General features: G+C 43.4%; 1 protein-coding gene across 4 annotated transcripts in view; it reads right to left on the reverse strand.

The window, feature by feature from the left end:
* Mgat5 (alpha-1,6-mannosylglycoprotein 6-beta-N-acetylglucosaminyltransferase) overlaps positions 1-21,890 on the reverse strand; it is a 292,133-nt gene that overhangs the window by 127,188 nt on the left and 143,055 nt on the right. For all 4 annotated transcript variants that reach the window (XM_027417769.2, XM_027417768.2, XM_027417771.2 and 1 more), the window contains 2 exons: positions 2,197-2,273; positions 976-1,065 (listed from right to left, as the gene is read on the reverse strand). In XM_027417769.2, coding sequence (XP_027273570.1) covers positions 976-1,065; positions 2,197-2,273 — 167 coding nt within the window. The remainder of the gene's footprint in view (positions 1-975; positions 1,066-2,196; positions 2,274-21,890) is intronic.

Here is a 21,890-nt window from a genome sequence, read left to right on the forward strand (position 1 = left end):
GAAATTAAATTGAAGAATCTTTCCCTCGGGGCAGGAGAGGTACTTCTAATTGAGTTCTTACTAGGGTGAAAGTCACCCACATCCTTAATCTCCTAGCAGGAGGAAATAAGGTGGCTTCAAAGCCAGGAATCAGGAACAGGCTCAAACAAATGCTGCAAAATCAGTATCTCAGCAACTCAGGAGGAATATCCAGGCTAGACTGTGCTTCTGATTTCTAGGAGGCATTTTAGTGTCATTAGTGCTGGGGTTCTCCTCATTTCTGAGGAACAACTTAGTCTGTTGTTGAAAAGGTCTGCAGCATGCCTCAGTTGTAGGTCTCCATGCATCTCTGTGGCTTGGGATCAAAGCCCAGTGCTGAGCGAAGGAGGGCTGTGACTTGTGAGTGTGTTAGCTACTTTTCTTTGTAACCAAACACCTTACAAAAGCAACTTATTGAAGGAAGAGTTATCTGGGCTCTGAGTTTGAGGGTCTGCTTTCTCAGTCTGGGCCCACTACTTGATGGATCTGAAGATATCTGGTAATTTGTGCCCAAAGACCAGGCTGGCAATATGGTTTGGGATAAAGGTGCCTGCCAGCAAGCTTGATGACTGAGTCCCATCCTTGGGACCCACATGGGGAAGAGGAGAACCTCGTAAGTTGTTCTCTGTCCTCTGCTTATATGGCATGGCACACATGTGTGAGCATAAACTAAATAAATGTAAAAAAAAAAAAAAAGGACAAAGGAGAACAAAATAAACAAAAGAGTGATGAAGGTTGAAATCCTTATATTCTGTGTATTTTACTGAAATGGGAAAGTGGAAGCAAACAAAACTAACAGCCAATCCAGGCAGGCAGCTCTTCCTTTAAGGGAAAGAGATATTCATGAGAGTGTGGGGAGAATGATGAAGACAATCACAGGGCCTTCTTATCTTTTTCAGCTTTTCTAACTCCAGGCTCAGTTACAGTGTGGATGTACATGTCCTTGTAGAGACTCACCTCACTGAGGTAAATAAAAAAGGAGCAGGAGGTGCCGTCCACTCCATAGTCTGCGTAGCAGGGATCCGAGCGCCACATGTCTTTCATCCACTGAAAGGAGAGGAGAGGACATGGCTGAGGAGAGGGTGAGGGGACAAAGGGGATAGTAGGGTGGGTGGCTCAAGTGGTGGACCATGGGTAGAGCAAAGCCAAAAGTCCCTGAGCTCAGGGTCAGGTGACCAGATGCTCAGCATCTAGAGAATTGAAGTAGATGCCTGCCCATGCTGAGGAGCTCTGTGCAAACAGAGAGCAGTGGAGGCAAAGGGCAGGAGAGTGTTAGCAAGACCATGGGGGTCCTTCCATGACACCCTAGGGAGGTACCATTGTTGAAGCAAAGGGCCTGCCTGCAGTGCAGAACACAGGCCAAGTACCACAGAAATGTCAATGAGCACTTATAGCCTCCCCCAAAGACACCAGGGAATGTTCCTAGAATGTTCTCACCATTCTTAATGAATACTTGAATGACAACCTTTCTCTGAACACCATTGGCCAGGAGTGGTCTCCCAGAGAAGGCCAAACAAATATGATTTTTTCTTTACAAAATAATGTAAGACAAAACAAAAAAGGTCAGGAGTTTAGGAGTCCAGCTGCTGGTAACAGCAGCTCTGCAAACTACCAGGCCAACCTACTGCATGAGCTCTCAGCCAGTAAGAGACCCTGTCTCAAGGGGCAGATGGATGGTGACCAAGGAATACACACAAAGTTGTCCTCTAGCCTCCATACATACCTGTTCACCTGTACACACCACACATAAAAGGCCAGGCTGCTGCTCAGTATGGAGCACTTCCTAGCATTCTGGAGAGCTTGGGTTTGATCTCAGAGTTAAGAATGGCCAACTGTCTCTGGGCACTCATTTACGTATGCAAATATCACATTTATACCACAATCTGGGCATGGATCAGGACTCTGGGGATCAGGGAGATGGAAGGATTCTAACTAAGGATCATCTGGAAGTGAAGGACTGGGAAGAACAGAGTGGACTCCTGGAGTGGTCCAGGTTCTCAGTGTGACTAGGGTGAGCCTCTGCTGACCCACTCCATGGCAGGGTCAGAGCAGAAAAGGGCCATCCACCAGCAGTATGGAAACACCTGGGAAGGATCTGCTTCAAGACTCAACTCTTTCCCTTTGGAAAGGGAAAGAGTTGGAGGGTGATGGGATGAATAGGTGTAGCTTCTGTCTTACCTTGATTTTCCCCTCGCAGTGGGGGTAGCCATCCATAGGAGGCAATACACATTTTTCTTGAACTCCATTAATGATATCTGTAAAGAATAAGAAACAAAGGAAACCATGAGATTCATGGTACAGATGCCCAATATCACAGTCTGCACAGCCTGAGAGAGAAGCTGAGATAGAGAAGTCTGTGCAGAGGCAAGGCTCTGATCCATGGAGCAAGCCCTTCAGCTCCAGACATGACTGCTGCCATAGCAGGATGCTGTTGCTGGGGCACAGGGGCATGCCATCAACAAGAAGGTTCCTGGGATCTTAATAGTTTTGAAAAAGAAAGGTATGTCAGCATCTATGAGCTCCATCCTCTCTTTCTCCTCCCTCAGCCCCCGTGTCTGCCTGTGTTCATGTTCACGGGGGCACACGTGTTCATGCATGTGAGGCCAGCAGACAATCTCACGTGGCATTCCTCAGGAATGTAATGTTCTGCAGTTTTTGTCTTATTGTTTTGAGATATGGTCTCTCAATGATGTGGAACTCACCACGTAGGCTAAGCTAGCTGGCCACAAGTCCCCGGGTCCTTCCTGCCTCCACTTCCCCAGTGCTGGGATATGTGGCTTCCTATCACAGTGGGGATTAAAGAGATCATTGTAAGCATTTCACCATGGTCATCATCTCTCCAGACTCTGCAAAGGTTCCTTTTACGAACCCAATGACCTTGACTTTTTATTTAGAACTGAATGGTAGTCGATTGGTTAAAGGTACCTGGTTATCTTCCCATCACTGTTTTAAAGGGGTAATGGGAAAATCGGACAAAAATGGGCTTCTAGAACTAATCCAAACATAGGAACTGTGGCCATCTGTCCTCCCATTGGTAACCAGAGCCAAATCTCCCTGTCTAACTCTGTTGCCAACAGTAAGGATAAGCATCTTCAGGAGGCAAGGCGACACTTTGCCCCTGGCACCTCACACACACTTCCTCTCAAAAGATACAGGGTCTCCAGCAACTGCTTTGGGTGTACAACAAGGTAGTGTTTCTCCTTGTATACCTGATAGGAGCACACGGCCACCTTATCAGATGGCCCCTGCAGAATATACCCACATGAGTTCCATCCCTGTCCCAGTGCTTGGCATCAGCCAGAAGCCAGGAATCTCTATATTTGGCCTGGGAATGCAGCTCTTGCCAACACCTTCATTGCCAGCTTGGCTTTAAGAACCAGTAGTAATGAATCAGAGGGAATCGGCCACAGGGGAAAACCATCTCCCATTAGCAATGTCCTCATGCAACTCATTCTCTGCTTGGCAAGTCTTTGTCTAGGCCTTCTTCACATCATGAGAAAAGTGAATTTCTACAACTAAGACCTAGACAGATGTTTTAGTAACTTTTCTGCTGCTGTGATAAAACATCCTGATCAAAGGCAACTTGGAGAAAAAAGGGTTTATTTGGCTCACAGCCCATCAGTTAAGGGAAGCCAAGGCAGGAACTCAAGCAGGGCAGGAATCTGAAGGAAGAAGCTGAAACAGAACCACGAGTCAACACTGCTTACTGGCTTGCCCCTCATGATTTGCTCCGCCTTCTTTCTTATACAGCTCAGGACCACCTTCCCAGGGTTGGCACTGCCCGCATCCATCATTAGTTAAGACAACACCCCATAGGCTTCCCAACAAGCCAATCTTATGGAGGCTTTTCTCAATTCCCTCTTTCCAGATATGCTGAGGTTTGTGTTAAGTTGAAAAGCACCAGTTAGCACACCACATATTTTAGGCAGAAGATCTTAAGGTCACAGGAAGCTCCCTACTACCCAATGGACTGGAGAAGCCAAGGCTCCCTCCCACAAGATCTACTTGCAGCCTCACAGGGTACACCTAGGTTGAGTGTCCCCTGTTTGAAATGCTTGGGAAACTCGGCTTCAGACTTCATGTGTGCACAGACTCGGCATTAGGCGGTGCATTCCTTAGAGAATATCCAAAATCATAAATGTTCCCAAATTAGAGTTTTATTTAGAAATAGTTTTATCTTTATAATTCATTTAAGCTCTCATTCATGCATACATTGTATGCTGTATACACCCCCCTCATGCTCCATCACCCCCCACTTTTCTTGCCTACTTCTCCTATTTTCCACTTTGTTGAAGACAGTTTTATTTCTTTCATATCTTATATGTATACACATACACTTAGGACTTCCTGTATCCAGATGAGATCTAGAACCACAAATGTGAGAAAGCATGGCATATTTGTGAGACCAGCCTAATTCTCCTAACACAATTCTCTCAGGTTGCATTCTTCTTCATAACATGCCATCAACCTTTACGGCACTTTGAAAAGCATGTTTTTGTATTTTCATTGTTTTTATGGGTTTAGTTTAAAGAGCTCAAGGCATCCTCAGCATTGCATTTTGTTTTTCAGGAGACTTCTTAAAATCATATTTGTTGACCCTCTTCTTTTTCCTGATTCATAAAACTGGAGCCCGGAGAGATGAAAAAGATGCTCAGGTCAATGAAGAAACAAAACCCAAACTCATTAAGCCATGAATCTACCCCATAGGGATTTTCCTTTCGGGTATATGCATGTGTTTGAGTGTGAGTCTGTGTGTCAGTGTGAACGTGTACATGCCAAACATGCCATGTGGAAGTCAGAGGACAACCTCAGGTTGTTTAAGACAGGATCTCTTATTTGCTGCTGCATATTGCCAGACTAGCTGTTCCCTGAGCTTCTGGGGATTCTCGTGTCTCCACCCCCAGTCTTGCTGTAGGAACACAGGCATTATAGACATGCACTATTGTGCCCAGCTTAACATGGGCTCTGGGGAGTGAACTCAGGTCCTCATGACTGTGTGGTAAGTGTTTTGTTCACTGAGCCATCTCTCCAGCCCAGATTTTCCTTTTAGGTCAAGATTATTTCCACCCAGCTGTGTCTAGGTATTCATAGGCACACCACTATAATCACCTCATTCTTGTTCTGCATGGGAAATGTGAGCAGTGAATGTGGAGGAGTAAATTGACAAAAGTATTATTCTGCTTGGACAGGCACCTTCCCTGGTCTCCTGGACTTGTTAAGTAAGAACCTAAAGCTACAGTATTGCCTGTGTGAAAATACTATGGAAACAAACAAAAAATTACATGGAAACACATTGCCCACCAGCAGGCTGGAGAGATGGCTCAGCATGTAAAGCAATTGTTGCACAAGAGTGAGGACCAGAGTTCAGAGCCACCAGCCAGTAAATCACATGATTAACTACTGAAACACAGATTATGAGTGACGATTCCCATTCAAACCACAAGCGTGGCCTATGCACAAAATCCTCAAGAGCCTCTTTCCTCACTCAAGAATTGTTGCAAAATTTTCTAAGGACTCAGCCACCCTTCCTGGGCCAGGTACGGAGATCTGTAATCACACATGATCTCACTCAACATCAAGGTAACCATGGCAGTAGTCCCTGGGATGCTCAACATGAAACACAGCATAGAGGTATCACCCCATCATTTACTCGATGGCTGCATTATAGTCTCCCTACAGAATGGATGTTCATTGTGACTGTCTTGCCACCCACACAGTCATGAGGACCTGAGTTCACTCCCCAGAGCCCACTCACAGTGCCTGTGGGTGGAAGGTAAGGGACTCAGATTACAATACTTTAGATTTGTGCAACCAGAGAAGCTTGGGTATTTGTAAATGAATACAACAGGGTTACAGCACAAACTTGTGTGAATAAATCCTCACAGCTCTGGAGCTGGGAGGGAAAACGGAATCTGTAATGTGATGAGGAAAAGCCAGGTCCTTCCTCATAAATCTGCATCACTTATCTCTATGTAAATGACACTTTCTGTAAGCATATACCTAGTTCCTTATACCATTTTTCCCCCTGCAACAAAATGTTCTTCAGTATTTTAAGTAACAACAGAAAGAACATGAAATATCCTACAATAAATGGGCAAGGCAGTCACTGTTATAAATTGGGAGAATGCTAGCTTTATATTTCAAAAACATTTTTTAAAAAAGTTACACTTATATTCATATATTCATATATATACTTATATATATCCCCAGAAAAACAGCTTCTCTACATAATATTTAAAAAATAAGATATAAACTGACAGATTGAGGCATTCTCTGCTGTCAATTCCAATGAGACTATGAAACCAGGAAGTCGGTGGAAAATATTAAAATGCAAGGTGATACTGGCAAACACTAGATGGCATTCTCAGGTTGCACTGTAGGTGATTTTTATGACTACACTCCTTTTGTGATACACAAGAAAAGGCAAGAGCCTTTCAGAGCCCTGTAATCCTCACAGGCAGTTTCCTGGAGGAAGTGAAGCTGCCTGTAGCTGTCCTCGTGGACCAGTGGTGGTCCCTGAAGTCTGCACCCCTACATTTTTTCAGCCCCACAAATAACATTTGTTCAATTTTTCTTCTAGAACAGGCCTGAATAAAAACAGTTCATACCCTTCTGCCTCCTCTTATCAAACTGTCGAAGATGTTCAGGGCTTGGCTTTTGCTAAATAAAAAGGTAGAAAGATTTACTCTACACATGTGTGTATTTGTATTTCTTACAAATTGGGGAAGAAAAGAAAATAATACGGAGTTAGAAACTAAGGGAGAAGATTGGCAATGTCCTTAAGCTATGTGAAACATAAATTCCCTTGTCTCAAGCCTTCATTGAAAAATGTGAATCAACCTAAGAAAAGCAGTTAAGGCTGGGCCCACTTTTAGTCTCCTTCAGTATTCAGAAGGTAAGGCAGAGGCAAGTGGATCTCTGCAAATTCTAACATGATCTACCAGGTGAGTTCCATGGCAGCCAAAGCTACATAAGAAGATAACCCAGCCCCTCCCACAAAAAAAAAAAAGAAAAGATAAAGAACAGCAAAAGCCAGAAACATGGATCAGTAGGGAAATATACTTAAGGCCAATCCTAATGATCTAAGTTTGATCCCTAGGACCACAAGGCAAAAGGAGAAAACTGGCTCTAGCAAATTGTCCTCTGATTTCCACATTTGTGCCACAGCACACACATTTTTCTTCACAAAATAAATACACGTTAAAAAAATCAAAATCATCATAAGATAACATGAATGCCAAAGACCTGACAAGAAATTTAAAGCAGCTATGATGAATTCTTAGCAGAGAAGTGAATACTTAGAAGAAACACACACACACACACACACACACACACACACACACACACACAAACACACACACACACACACGCTCGAGAATTTCAGAGATGTAAAATAGACTATCTGAAATGAGAAATTCACAGACTAAAAGTAATAGTAAACTAGATCAACTGCAGAAAAGCTCAGTGAATTAGAAAACAATGGAAATGAACAGTAAAGGTCAAAGGAAATATGAGCAGAGCCCAGTGACATGTAGGAGGAGATAGATAATGGACGTCAAGAGAGACAATGGTCTTATGGTTAGCTTTGTCAACTTGATACAATAAGGAAATTTGAAGGCAAATGGATGGAACTAGCAAAACACCATCCTGAGTGAGGTAACCCAGACCCAGAAAGATAAACATGGTATGTACTCACTCATAAATGGATATTAGCTATAAAATAAAGAATAACTATGCTACAATTCACAGACCCAGAGAGACTAAGTAACAAAGAGAGTTAATGGGAAACACGCAGATCTCCTGGGGAAGGAGAAATAGAAGCAATTTCATGAGTGGACAGAGGGCAGGTAGGAACACTAGCGATTAGGTGTGGGGGGGCATGAATGGGGAGAGTGATGAGGGAGACTGCTGGGGTAGGGGCAGCATTTCAGGGTCAGTAGGAAGCCTGGCCCAGGGGAATCTCCCAGAAGTCTAACCCCAGGTTAGACTCCTAGCAGTAGTGGATAAGTAGCCTGAACTGGCCATCACCTGTGAACAGATTGGTGGCTGGCCCAATTGTCACCAGAGAGGCATCATGCAATAATTGATAGGTAGAATTCAGGAATCCTGTAGAGGAGGAGGAGGAGGAGGAGGAGGAGGAGGAGGAGGAGGAGGAGGAGAAGAAAGGAATGTAGGAGACAGAGGGGTCAAGGACACCACAGGAAGGCTCAAGCAATCAATTAACCTGGGAGCATAGGGGCTCACAGAGACTGAATCGACAACTAGGGAGCCTGCATGAGACTGACCTAGGCCCTCTGCATATATGTTACAGTCTTATAGGACTCCTAACGGTGGGAACAGGGGCTGTCTCTGACTCTTTTACTGGCTTTTGGGACTCTCCTTGTTGAACTGGGTTGCTTTGCCTAGCCTTAATATATGGGGAGGTGCTTAGTCTTACTACAACTTGATTAGACATAATTTATTGATATTCATAGGAAACCAGCCTTTTCCTGGATGAAGATGGAAGAGGAGGGGACTGGGAGGTTGAGGAATAGGGGAAAGGGCTGGGAAGGGAGGATGGGAAGGGGGGCTATGGCCAGGACTGGAAAATAAATAGGTGCATAAAAATTAAGTTAAACACCTCATTCTTAAAAAAAAAAAAATCACACGAGAAGAGAGTCTCAATGGCTGACTGTCTACATCAGGTTGGCCCATGGGTACTTGGTGAGGAATTTTTTTCACATTTGGGTTAATTGAGGTAGAAGACCTGGCCAGCTTGAATGTGAGCAGCAGTTTCAAGGGATGGACCCTGGACTGTGTAGAGAAAGTGAATGCAACAGTAAACAGGCCTGTACACCATCCTCTCTGCTCTTGGCTGTGGGCAGAGCCAGCTGCTTCAAGTTCCCACCACCTTGAAGTAAGTATTGAGAGAAAACTTAACTGTTAGCTCTGAATGTTCTACTACGTCCTTGAAAAATGCCAGCCAAAGATAAACAAATAAATAAACAATGCCACTTTTAGAAAAACAAATGAGAAATTTCGCCATTTGCAGACCTGTACAGCAAGATATAAAAAGAAATCCTTGGGGGTTGGAAAGGAAAAGCAATCAGACAACACCGTGAGCCTACAAGGAAATGGGTAAAGTCAGAAAAGCTAGTACAGGGCTGTATGCATGCTGTGGACAGACTGCTGGCTGTCAAGGGCAAGAACCTGTGGGGTTTTTGTTTGTTTGCTTGCTTGCTTTGTTTTTTCCTTGTACATACAAAAAGCTGAGTGAAGTGGCAATGTATGCTTCAAGAAGCAAAGACAGGGGGCTCCCTCGAGTTTGCTAGTCTGTCAGTCTAGTTAAATAGGAGAGATCCAGGAAAATGTCACTGAATGAATGGATGAATGAATGAATGAATAAATAAATAAATAAATAAATCCCAGAAGTGGAATAGCAAGACACCTGACACTGACTTCTGCCTTCCACAGGCACACACATACATGTGCACCCACTGACACACAGGAGAAAACATTAATATATGTTCAAGTAGAAAACTAAGGTTTTTTTTTGCTTGCTTGGTTTGGCGTTTGTGTGTGTGTGTGTGAGTTGCTTCTCTTTGAGACAAGTTCTCTCTTGTAACTCTGGCTGTCTTGAGTCTCACTATATAGACCAGGCTGACTTTGAACTCACAACCACCTGCCTTTCTCTGTCTCTCAAATGCTAGGATTAAAGGTATATCCCACCAGCTACCAGGTCCAGCTTCTCCTTCACTTCTTTTATCAGGTTTCTACCTAATACAAATATCATAATAAGGTACAATAAGGTTTAAGAGATTTCTAGAGGTATGTACAATACTAGAAAGGTTGGCTGATCAACATGAATTAAACATGAGCTTGTAATATCATAGCCCTTTTATCTTTATAGGATATCTCTCAAGGACCCTGGTGTTTGCATGAAACCAATGTCTGCATATACTGTGTCTTCTCCTCTACATGTATATGACAATGTGTCATTTATAAACTAGGCACAGCAAAATTAATAATAGTTAATGATAAAATTCAATTATAACAATATACTCTAGCCAAAGTTATTATATAGAAGACATAATAGAGGATTTGTTCTTCTTTAATAAAAAAAAGATTTTAGCCAGGTGTGGCAATGCATGCCTTTAATCCCAGCACAGGGGAGGCCGAGCAAAGCCCATCTCTCTAAGAGTGAGGCTAGTCATAGAAAGCTCCAGGCTAGCCAAGCCTACATGGTGAGATCCTGTCTCAAAAGACAACACCAGAAAGATGACATTTTTATTTTCAATTGTGTGTGTTATGTGGGTGTTTGTGCCTGTGAGTGCAGTGCCCATGGGGGCCAGAAAAGCTACCGGGTCTTCGGAGCTGCAGTTCCAGGTGACTGTGAGCAGCCTGACAAAGGTACTGGGAGCAAACTGGGTCCTCTGCAAAAGTCTGAAGTGCTCTTAAACCCTGAGTCATCTCTCCAACTCTCTGAGGATTTGTTCTTAATGTAGATCTTTAAAACCTTAACACACATGTTCTTTCTTTGTTTAAGTCAAGAGCTTATGGTTTTTTACTCAAAGGAAGTGCTTGACAGCATCTCTTAGCCATACCGGAACTGCAGTGTTTTAACTCTCGAGCTTTGGGCCATTAGTAAGTAAAATAAGGGCTACTCGAACACAACATTGAGCTGAGGTGATTGCTAAGTGACTAGCTGCCAGGCGGCATACATGGCGGTGAAACAGGGTGACTCCCTTCTAGCAAGGAGAGCATGAGTGCTCATCACACTGCATGGAGCTTAAAAATAACTAATTATTTCCGAAATTTTTCCACTTACTCACACAACTGGAAAGCTGCCGATTATTTCTGGAATTTTCCACTAACATTTCTGGACCACAGTTAACCCAGGTAACTGAACCCAATCCAAAGCAAAACCATGGATCAGGGCGGGTGCTGTATTAACTCTAGGCAGATTTTATGTCCTAGTTTCATTTCTGTTCCTTTGATAACTTGCCTGACCAACAGTAACACAGGGAAGAAAGGGCTTATTTGGCTATTCATTCCAGGTTACATATAGGTCATCATTTCAGGGAAGCTGGGGTATGAGCTCAAGCAGCTACCAACATTGTATCTACAGTCAAGAACAATGGAGAGAAATCAATACATCCTAAGGCCTGCTCACTGCTTACTTAACCCTTGTCCTACATAGTGCAGGACACACCCCACATACACTTAGGGCTTATAGCTTCCTACATCTATTAACAAACTCCCACCCCCCGCAGACATGCCCATGGGCTAACCTGATCTAGATTAACACATCGCTGCAATTCTCTTCTCAGCCACTTTTGGGTTATGTCAAGTTGACAATGCAAACTATCATACAAGTATTGAGAAAGCATATTGTGATATGCACAACAGGGGCTGGGAAACAATCCTCATCCAAATCTGTGGAATGCCTACATTTATATTTAAAGCTTTGTTTCTAGCTATGCCATTCAGCCATATTTCTACAGCTAATTTACACTATAATGACAGAGTTCAAGAGCTGCAAGGAGGCTAGGCCAGCAGATCTCACAGTCAGTCCTTGAAAGCCCATGGATCCTACTACTGAATTTAGTGATAGAGCTAGTAATGACTCGATGTGAGTGTTACGCCCCCCCCCCCCAGTCCCTGCATGTCTGCAGACCATTCACACCTCAAAACCAAAGAAAGAAAACAAAACCAAAACAGTATGTGCCTGTGTGGGAAGCCAGGGTTTGTCATCAGGTGTCTTCACCAACTGCTCTCCAATAGTTTTTTTGCTTTGTTTTTGACAGTTTCATAGACAATGCATTGTGATCACATTTGACTCCCTTTACTCTCTTTTGTCACACTTCCTTTCCCCTTGAGCCTCTTTTCCCAACTGGTCCCCAATGGCTACACCATTAAAGAAATGGCATAGTCTCCTGGAACCATCAGTGTCTCCACAGGAAGGGCGGCTTCATGGGCACCTCCTTTACCCATGACAGAGAGTTGGAGGGCACAGTGTAGTGTAGTATCCACAGCTGCCATGGCTTCTATTGCCATGCCATATCTGGATGGTCACATTTCATGGCACCCCTCCTCTTCCTCATCCTTTCTTCGTCTTCTATAATGTTCCCTGGGCCTTGGGGGGGGAGTGTGGGCACGGTGCATTTTATTTTTTGAGAAAGGATCTTTCGTTGGGCCTAGAACCTGAAGCAGGCCAATGAGCTGTCTCCACTCAGCTCTTTTACATGTGTTCTGGGGTTTGAACTCGGATCCTCATGCTTGTTTAACAAGCATCTTCCTGACTGAACCATCTCTTCAGCTGCCAGCACACTCATCTTCTCCTCCAGCTCCAATTTGTCTTTCCTTCCTGTGGGTGTCAAGCCTGTCACCAGACACAAAGACAACAGCCCTTGCAGACACCATTAAAGCAGCTTCCACACCTGTGTGAAGCCAAATCCCTTTAACAAACCCCTTGATGTACACACTCTCCCAGCGGTTCTGCTTTCTGAGTTAATCTTGTCTAATACAAACAGAGGAAAGTTTAAAAGCCAAAGTTAGTTCTTAGAAAAGATGGAGAGTGTATATAATTCCTGCTAGTGAGAATAACTGAGAAAAGGAAAGAAAAAAATTAGCAGTGGGAAGGATGGAAGGATAGCCCTACAAATCCCAGAGCTATACAAGAAAAACGAGAGGCAGAAGAATCTACCTCACTACTTAGAAAATGTGACAGGCTCATGTGTTTATGTCAGGATAATTCATAAGACACCCACCTCCAAGTGGAAACCACTCACACACTCAATACCAGGAAAATTGATAAATCAATTGTGTTATGCTCAGACAACTGAATATTACTTTCTGATTAAAACCCCAAAGAATGAACAATTAATACACACAATACGGCAGATATATCTGAGAAACCTTCTGCTGGGCATAATGAAGCTCTTCCATCCACATGTTCTTACTCTAAAATCTTGTTTTTTATGAAGCCAAGAGCAGGCAAAATTAATGTACAGTGATAGACATCAGAGTGACAACTATTTACAGGGGACAGTGACAGAGGCATGAAACAGAAAGAGGCATGAAAGACCATTGGGGTGATGGATGTGTTCTTTACCTTGCCTGTGACGCTGCTGAGATGTGTGGATACACTTAACAAAGCTCACCAAACTGTATACTTTACAGAATTCTGCTCACACAGAAGATTTAATTAAGTGGCTTTAAAAAAAGGATGCTTTTTGTTTGACTGAAGAAATCAGATGAGAGGATGTTACTTTCTTTTCTAATCACCATTTATTAACCCCTTTGTAGCCAGTTTTCTATGTGCTGCCATGGGCTTGTGGAGCTCAGAGTTCAAGTTCCGATTTCCACTGGAAGGGAGCACCTTGGTGTCAAGCGGAACCTGCCTGTGAAGTGTTTTTCTGTCAGTGGCAGCACTGAGGTGGCTCAGGTAGGAGTGGACTAGATCACTGAGTGCTTACAGTGCTGGGCCCAAGCACAGAGCCATTTCAATAATAACCTTTGCTCCAAAAGGAAACAGCATGGGAACAGAGTCACTGGCACCAGGAAATAATTCGCCCCCAAACACTTAGAGGAAGAAAGGCTGTGATTTCTCTCCCACTCCTGTCTGTAAGACTTTGACAGACATCAGCCAGCCACTTGACAATGTGCAATCCCGTTTGTCAGCTGACTTGCAGTACCTGGCTTTCTGCCTCACACATGGATCTCCAAAATTAGCCCTGACGGATAAGATGGTCTAAATGAGGGAGTTGTGAGAAATCATCAGGAATTTAAATTTTTCCAGCGTGATGGTTCATACCGATGTCTACTTGACAGGATCTGGAATCACCTACGATCACCTTGGGCATGTCTCTGAGGTTGGTTTGGCAGAGAATGGAAGACCCTACCTTAACTGTGGGTAGCATCATCCGATGGGCTTAGGTGCTGGAGTAAATAAAGTGGACAAAGCAGGCTGAGCACCAGCATCCATATCTCTCTTTCTGACTGTGATGCCATGTGAGCAGCTGCCTCACGCTCCTACCACCACGGCTTTTCGGCCATGAAGGACTGTACCTTCAAACTATGTACCCAAATAAACGCTTCCTCCCTTATGTTGTTTTTGTCAGATAATGGGCCACATCAGTGAGGAAAGTAAGTGATACATCCAACTAGTAAACCAAGTCAACAGAGTACAGCTGCTTCTTGCAAAAGTTATACCCAATAGCCAAAAAATATCAGGAATTCATTCCATCTTCACTTCGGGTCTGATCATTAGAAGACAGAAGTGAACTGAACTTGAACCTCTGTGACAGATGTGCCAGTGAAAGGGGAGTCACCAATGGCTTCCACATCATGAGGCACTAATTGAGTAAGATGAGCGGAGAGATGTGTGGCCAAGGCAAGGCCATGGGAAAGGCAAGCAGGAATGTGTAAACAAGAAGGAAGGTTTCTGTGTGTTTTAAGGAAGAGTATTAAGTTAGTATTGTAGATTTGAGTTAGTATTGTAGATTTGACAGGCTCAAGATTCTCTGAGGAGAGAAATCTCTACCCATGCCTGTGAGGGCATGATCACGTTTGGTTAACTGAGGTGGGAAGAAGCATGATCCCATGGGCTGGGGTCCTGGACTAAATGAAAAGGAGAAAGTGAGATGGGCATGGTGCAGCACATGTCTTTATTCTCAGCACTTGGGAGGCAGAGGCAGGTGGATCTTTTGAGTTTCAGGGTAGCCTGGTCTAAGAGTGAGTTCTAAGACAGGGCTACACAGAGAAACCCTGACTTGAAAAACCAAAAGAAAAAAAAAAGGTTTTGTTTTGTTTCAAGATATGGTTTCTTTGTGCAGCCCTGGCTGTCCTGGAACTTGCTCTATAGACCAGGCTGGCCTTGAACTCACAGAGATCTCCCTATCTCTGCCTCCTGAGTGTTGGGATTAAAGGTCTGCACCACCACTGCCCATCCCATTTTTTGTTTGTTTGTTTGTTTTGTTTTGTTTTGTTTTTTGTTTGTTTTTCGAGACAGGGTTTCTCTGTGGCTTTGGAGGCTGTCCTGGAACTAGCTCTTGTAGACCAGGCTGGTCTCGATCTCATAGAGATCCACCTGCCTCTGCCTCCCGAGTGCTGGGACTAAAGGTGTGTACCACCACCGCCCAGCTCCAACCAAATTTTTTAAACTTCAAAAAAAAAAAAAAAAAAGAAAGAAAGAAAGAAAGAAAGAAAGAAAGAAAGAAAAAGGACAAAGTGAGTTGAGCACCGACGTTCATCTCTCTGACTCACACTCCTGCTGCCATGACTTCTCCGCCGTGATGGACTGCATCCCTGCTTAAATTGTGAGTTGAAATAAATCCTACTTTTTAAAGTTGCTTTTGTCAGGTCAACAAGTTAAGGAACTAACACAGGAAGTGACAGGGGTGTTTACTAAACAATCATGCCTCAGGATACCTCTGGACATCCATGAAGGCATTAAAGAAAACTATCTTTGAAATGGGATTTTTTTAATTTTGTAAAATTATTATTATTATTATTATTATTATTATTATTATTATTATTATTATTATGTGTTGTTGTTGTTTCGTTTTTCAAGACGGGATTTCTTAGTGTAGCCCTGGTTATCCTGGAACTCACTCTGTAGATCAGGCTGGCCTTAAACTCATAGAGGTCCTCTTGCCTCTGCCTCCTGAGTGCTGAGATTAGTACTGGGATTAAAGGTGTGTGCCACAACCACCCAGCTGAAATGGAAATTTTTGGAGAGGAATGGAGTCAGTAAATATACAACTTGAATAAAATTTGAAGAACCAAGAAGGATGAGGGGCAAACATTATATATTTATGTAAATATCACCCAGATCTCACATGGGGGGGTCTTCCATATGCTGCAGTATTTGATTCTATTTCGCTTTTTATTTTCTGCTGGTTTCTCTTGTTTTGCTTGCAGTGTTTGCAAACAGTACAAGGTTAAGTCTGAGTGGTCAGCTTGGGCCCTCTCAGATCCGTATATGCCCGAGTTATGGACAGCTTATTTAAATTCCTTATTACTAATTCACTTGCCAGGTCTCCACACTAAACCCTGGCTCATCCTCTAAATTATTGCTTGTCTTAAACCAGAGAGCATCAGTCTAGGTGGTGGCCAGGGTCACCACTGTCACCAACTATGATGCTGGAGGTGGGAGTTTCTGTGCTCTGTTCCAAATCAGGTCAACTCCATTTATCAGTGAAGCTGCCGGTGTTCCCAGCATGCCTTGCCCAGCTTCCTAGGCCAGGTTTGGAGAATGTTAGCAACTCTAGACAAAAAGGCTCTTATACAAATTTATGAGTTTGTCTTGAGCCATTACTTCTCAATTTGGCAGGTGTCTTTAGTCAACTGCCAAAGCTCTAAAATGGTTGCATTTGAGAATTCTGTCCAGTTTATTTATTTCTTCTGATATTTTAATACTTTTATTTTATTTTTTTTTAAAAAATATTTTACTATTTATTTATACGTGTGTGTGTGTGTGTGTGTGTGTGTGTGTGTGTGTGTGTGTGTATGTGTGTGTACGTCAGGACAAGTTGTGAGAACTGGTTCTCTCTATTTATCATGTGGGTACCAGGGGTTAAATCCAGGTTATCAGGTTTGGTAGCAAGTGCCTTTATCTGCTGAGCCATTTTGCTGGTCCCTTAATTTTTATTTTTCTCTGAGGATTTTCTGGGCTATTCTTTCCACCACACTGAAAGTTCTGCCTCCAAACACTAGAACTACAGAAAGAACGATATCTCTTATGAAGCTTACAATCATAATTATCATTTAACTTTTCTTATCTGGGTTCAACAGATCTTACTATGGAAATACTATTTTTTTTTCTCATTCTAATCAAATATCAAGTCTAAAATAGAAAGTAAAGCAAAGAAAAATGACATAAGACAGAGAGGGTAAAATTAAATAGATAACATCTACAGAGTAAGGTCTGTCATATAACTTAATTTCCCCTGTCTCATGTACTCTATACAAATGGAGAAAGTGATTTTTCTTCCTTTCAGGTGATTAAAAAAAAAATGAACTTCATGGAATGAAATGGAGGAACACAGGAGAAACAGAGAAAGAGGGAGAAACAAAACCTTAAGCTTTAGTCTTAGGCCATGGCGGTGGGAGGGAAGATGAGTATTTAACTTCCATCAATAAAAATGGAAGCCAAAGATATTAAGAACAGGAAACACACACGAAACTAACCAAGTGAGCCAGGCAGCCACTCCCTCAATGCCAAACCAAGTATTTGATATTTAGTGTTTATTTAGTGCCACACATCCCAGAATTTGTCTCCTGGTTGCTATATATCTCAGCTTGTTACATAGATTTAGGTGGCTTCCTAAATTCTGGGTCCCCCTTTAAGTATCGGAGGCCATCCTCAGTTCTCTGAAACACAGCCATACAGACAACAGCAACTGAGAGGCTCCGGAGCTCTGTGAAATGTAACGATTTTTGTCTGGCCCCACCCTCTCCTCTCTACCTTACCTCTCAGCCTCAGTGGCCAGCATCACAGGATTCCTCTTACAAGACTCAAAATTCAGATCAGAACCAACAGATAGGCATGGGGCAGTCAAATGTTAGTGGATAAAACTCTCTGCTATCTGAAGAATCTCACCTCTCCTTTCCACCTCCCACATAAAAGCTGTAGTTGTTTTTGGTTCCCACTAGGAACTCATCAAAGACTTTAGAACTTGGAAACTATGTTGTGAAACTATGTAAGCCATCCATCCCACCCTGAAGCAAAATTAACATTAAGACAGGGGAGCAATTGTTGGGCCAAGATTAAGCAGCTGAACCAAAACCGAGAGTCGAACTTGGCATAACCCAAGCTTCCTGAAACAACTCTTGTTGGGTATCTGGGGCTGCCTAAACAGAACTGTCGATGTTTCAACGGAAACTCTCAACAGTCCTTTTTCTAGTTGGCTCATGCCAAGAACAGAGGCGACAAGCCAGGAGCCAGCCAGTACTGTTGCTCTTACAATCCTCTGGGAAAGTCTAGATAATAAATCAAGATGGAATGGAACTTAGTAGAGAGGTAATAAAACTATCTATTAACATTACAACAGAGACAAGCAAGAATTAAGAGGAGAGCTGATGACAGGGAAGTATTGTCAACACCATCAAGACAGTTTTCCAATTATAACTTATTTCCTATCTCTACTGCTTAGAAATTACTACATCAAGACTCCAAAACATCTTGCTTCTCCTGCCTTGAGTTGAGAAAGCCAGGAAGCTGGTTAAACCACTGCACTCCCAACTCCACTGCCAACTATAGCAGACACTTCCAGCATAATCCAGCAATAGTCAACTAATGGGAACTTTAACCAGAGATGTTAGATATTTCTGGCTATTTCCCTGTTCCTTTCCAATATCCATGAACTAATAAACAACCCCCAAATGTCAGTGAACATCTGGGGCATCCAAAATTATATTCCTTGGACCTGCCTCTTATAAAACCACAGCCCTCAGCCTAAATTCCCACAAGAGGACTTGACCAGCAGTGGCACACAGCTCAGACAAGGGTTACCTTAGGTCATTGTGGTGGTTAATCCTCAGTTGTTAGTCTGGCATGATTTAGGATTGCCATGGAGATATAACTCTGGTTGTATCTATGAGGGCGTTTCCACAGAGGTTTAACTGACAGGGAAGACCCACTCCAAGTGTGGGCAGCACCATCCTATGGAGTTGGGGTGTTGAACTGAATAAAAAGGAGAAAGTGAGCTCAACATCAGGCATTCATCTCTCTCTCTGCTTCCTGAATTCGGGTGCCATGTGATCAGCTGTCCCCTTCTTATGATACCATGTCTCCCCTGCCATGATGGACTGCATCCTCAAACTGAGAGCAAAATAAGCTCTTCCATCCTTAAGTTGCTGTTTGTCAAGTAAGTTAGTCACAGCAAGGAGAAAAATAACTAATTCAGTTGTATGTGTGTGTAACTTTGTCTCAGAACACACATATCATTCACTGAATATTTAGACTTAGAAAGTTCTTAGGCAAATAAAATTCCTAAGTTAAGATTTTAAACTAAGACTTGTAAAATAGGGGTGGGATGAAAACTCTGGGACCAAGGAGATGGCTCAGCTGGTGAAGTGCTTGCCACAATAGCATAAAGATCTGAGTTTGATCCCTAGAGCCAACATGAAAATCCCAGGTGTAATGCCTGTGCTTGCAATCCCAGATCTGGGGCAGCAGAGCCAGTGGTATGCTCAAAGCTCACCTGCTTGTCAGGCGAGCCTAATAGGTGAGCTCCTGTCTCAAAGGAGGTAGATGGTATTCCTAAAAATGATGCTTGAGATTGTACACACACACACACACACACACACACACACACACCCTGAAAATGAATATAGCTATCTTCCCGGATGAGGGTCTGCAAAAGGACAGTGAATGCATTAGCTATCAGCCAATACCAGAAAACAGAGCAGACAGCACCCACAGAAGGGAGATGCTAACTACTAATGCATGCAGGCTTCTTCCCCTCCTTACACCAGAATCTCAGCACAAGTGACCAGCCCAGTGCTGGAAACCAAGTGCCCACTGATAACTCATCCAATTGCAATTTAATGGATCCTTGGGGCATTTCAATTTTCCTATTTTTCCACTCAGTGAATGATAACTCTTACGATATACATGTTATGAAAACAAGTGAGAGAGGCAAGAATACACATTGGTACCTCAATGATTCTAGTGAAACGACAACAGGCTCTCCCTTTCATGGGTGAAGGTCTCTTAAGGATCTGCACTCACTTGGAGGCATGTCTGCCTGGTTGCTGTTTTTACATTGACAGCAATTGATAACATCCCAAGCCAGGCACACATCTGGGGAGGCCCTGTACCTCCTTCATCTGACAGCCATTTAGAGGTTTCAACATGAAGAGTGGCTACCCAGGCACCTGTCTATTTTTTCAGTTCTGGTGTCTGACTCAAGCACAGGAAGTTTCAAAGGCTGCAAGAGCAGAAGGCATCTAACTGGCTTTGATAATGACTTCGTGGAGGTCAGAGAAAGTCTACAGCTCTGTCTCTGGCTAGAAGAGCTTTGTAGGAAACATAGTCCTCGTGGAGATGGCACTCCAGCTGTGTCCCAAGCCAATATGTATAGACTTAGATCTTCATTAATGGGGAGCAAAAGAAGATGGTGATGTCTAAGAACCTGAACTATGGGAGTAGCAGTGAGACTAACCCTGAATTCTATTAAAGTCATAGCAGATCAGATTGGAATACCTTAGAGAGAGACATCCCTACTACAAAAAAAAAAAAAAAAAGAAAAAGCAGAAAAAGAAAACTAAGCCAAACAACAACCAAAACCAAACAAAAACCCCAAAACAAAAACAAAGAACAAAGAAACAAACATACACAGAGACTAGGAGGAAGACTCAGCTGGTAAAATGCTTACCAGAGTTGAGTTTAATTTCCTAGAATTCATGTAAAAAAAAAAAAGTAGGGTATAATAAGAGCATGCTTGCAATCCCAGTGCTAGGGGCAGGATCCCTGGGGCTCAATGACCAGTAAATCTATCCAAATTAGACACCCCCCAGGGACAGATCCTGTCTCAAGACATAAAGTACAAAGCAATTGAGGAAGAAACTTGATGTTGACCTCTGAACTCCACATATATGCACTCTTATATACAGACACACTCACCCCATACACACACACATACTCGCCCCTCACATACACTTCACCCCCACACAATACATACTCATCCCTCACACACATGCACACTTACCCCCACACACACTCATCCCACACACACATACACACACATACACACACACACACACACACACACACACACACACACTCACCCACCCTCCCACTCACCCCTCCACACACTCACGTATCCCACATGTACACACTCACAACCCTCAAAACAGAACCTGGTTTTATTTCCAAGTTAACAACCCTACTCAGTAGGAGAGTCGACAATAAAATTTATTTAGGTCTCTTGCTGCCCGGTATAGCCTGTTGAACTGAAGAATGTGTTGTTGAGATTAAGGGTTGGGTTACTTGAAGCAAACAGCCTTCCTCTTTGAGCTTTGTAGGTCTCCTCTGATAGAGGAGAGTACTCACAGTGACTAAATGAGAGAGAAACAGTTCTGCATGCTTGGGACATAGCTAAGTGGGTAAAGTTCTTGTTGTGCAAGCATGAGGACAGGTTTGGATCCCTAGCACCCATGTAAGAAGCTGAGTGTGGCCGTGCATGCCAGCAATACCAGCACTAGGGAGGTGGAGACAAATGGATTCCCAGGGCTCAGTCGCTGAATCAGCAGCTCCAAGTTCAGTGACAAACTCTGTCTCAAAAACTAAGGTGTAACTGTCCTGGACCTTCAATGGCCCTTGGAGAACTAGCCCCCTCTTTGCTGGGAGAGCTGGCCCTACATGCGGAAGAGCAGGTGTCACTCCTAGCCATGCGTGCAGAAAAGCTGGCCCTAATCCTTGCCTGAGGTGGGGAGGCCCAGACTGACCATGTCAGTTATCATGCAGGTCCAAATTCAGGGTTTTGAGCTGGCCCACCGCAGATCATACCCTGTCTATGAACTGCTGGAACAATAAAGGACCAATCCTGTGGAACCATAGCCATAGGATCTCTGTGACTCAGGTAACAGCAGGATATATGGAAGAAGTTTTGTTGAGGGTCTGGTTTGATGGTATACCAGAAACCAGAGGCCTTTAGCCAGACCACAACTCACTGCAAAGAACATTTGCAAGCAAAGCTGTTTGGGCAAAGGGGTATACTGCGTGACACACCACAGCTCCCAAGGCCACTACGGCAAATGAATATATGATGGAGAGGCAGGAAATATAGAGGAGCTATATGGTTTTCTGATTGTTTTGTTTTTATTTTCTTTTGTGGGAGGAATCTACAAGGGTGGAGGGCAGATGTGGAAGAACTGGAAAGTGA

The sequence above is a fragment of the Cricetulus griseus genome, chromosome 5 (genome assembly GCF_003668045.3).
Source record: "Cricetulus griseus strain 17A/GY chromosome 5, alternate assembly CriGri-PICRH-1.0, whole genome shotgun sequence".
Classification (NCBI taxonomy): Eukaryota; Metazoa; Chordata; class Mammalia; order Rodentia; family Cricetidae; genus Cricetulus; species Cricetulus griseus.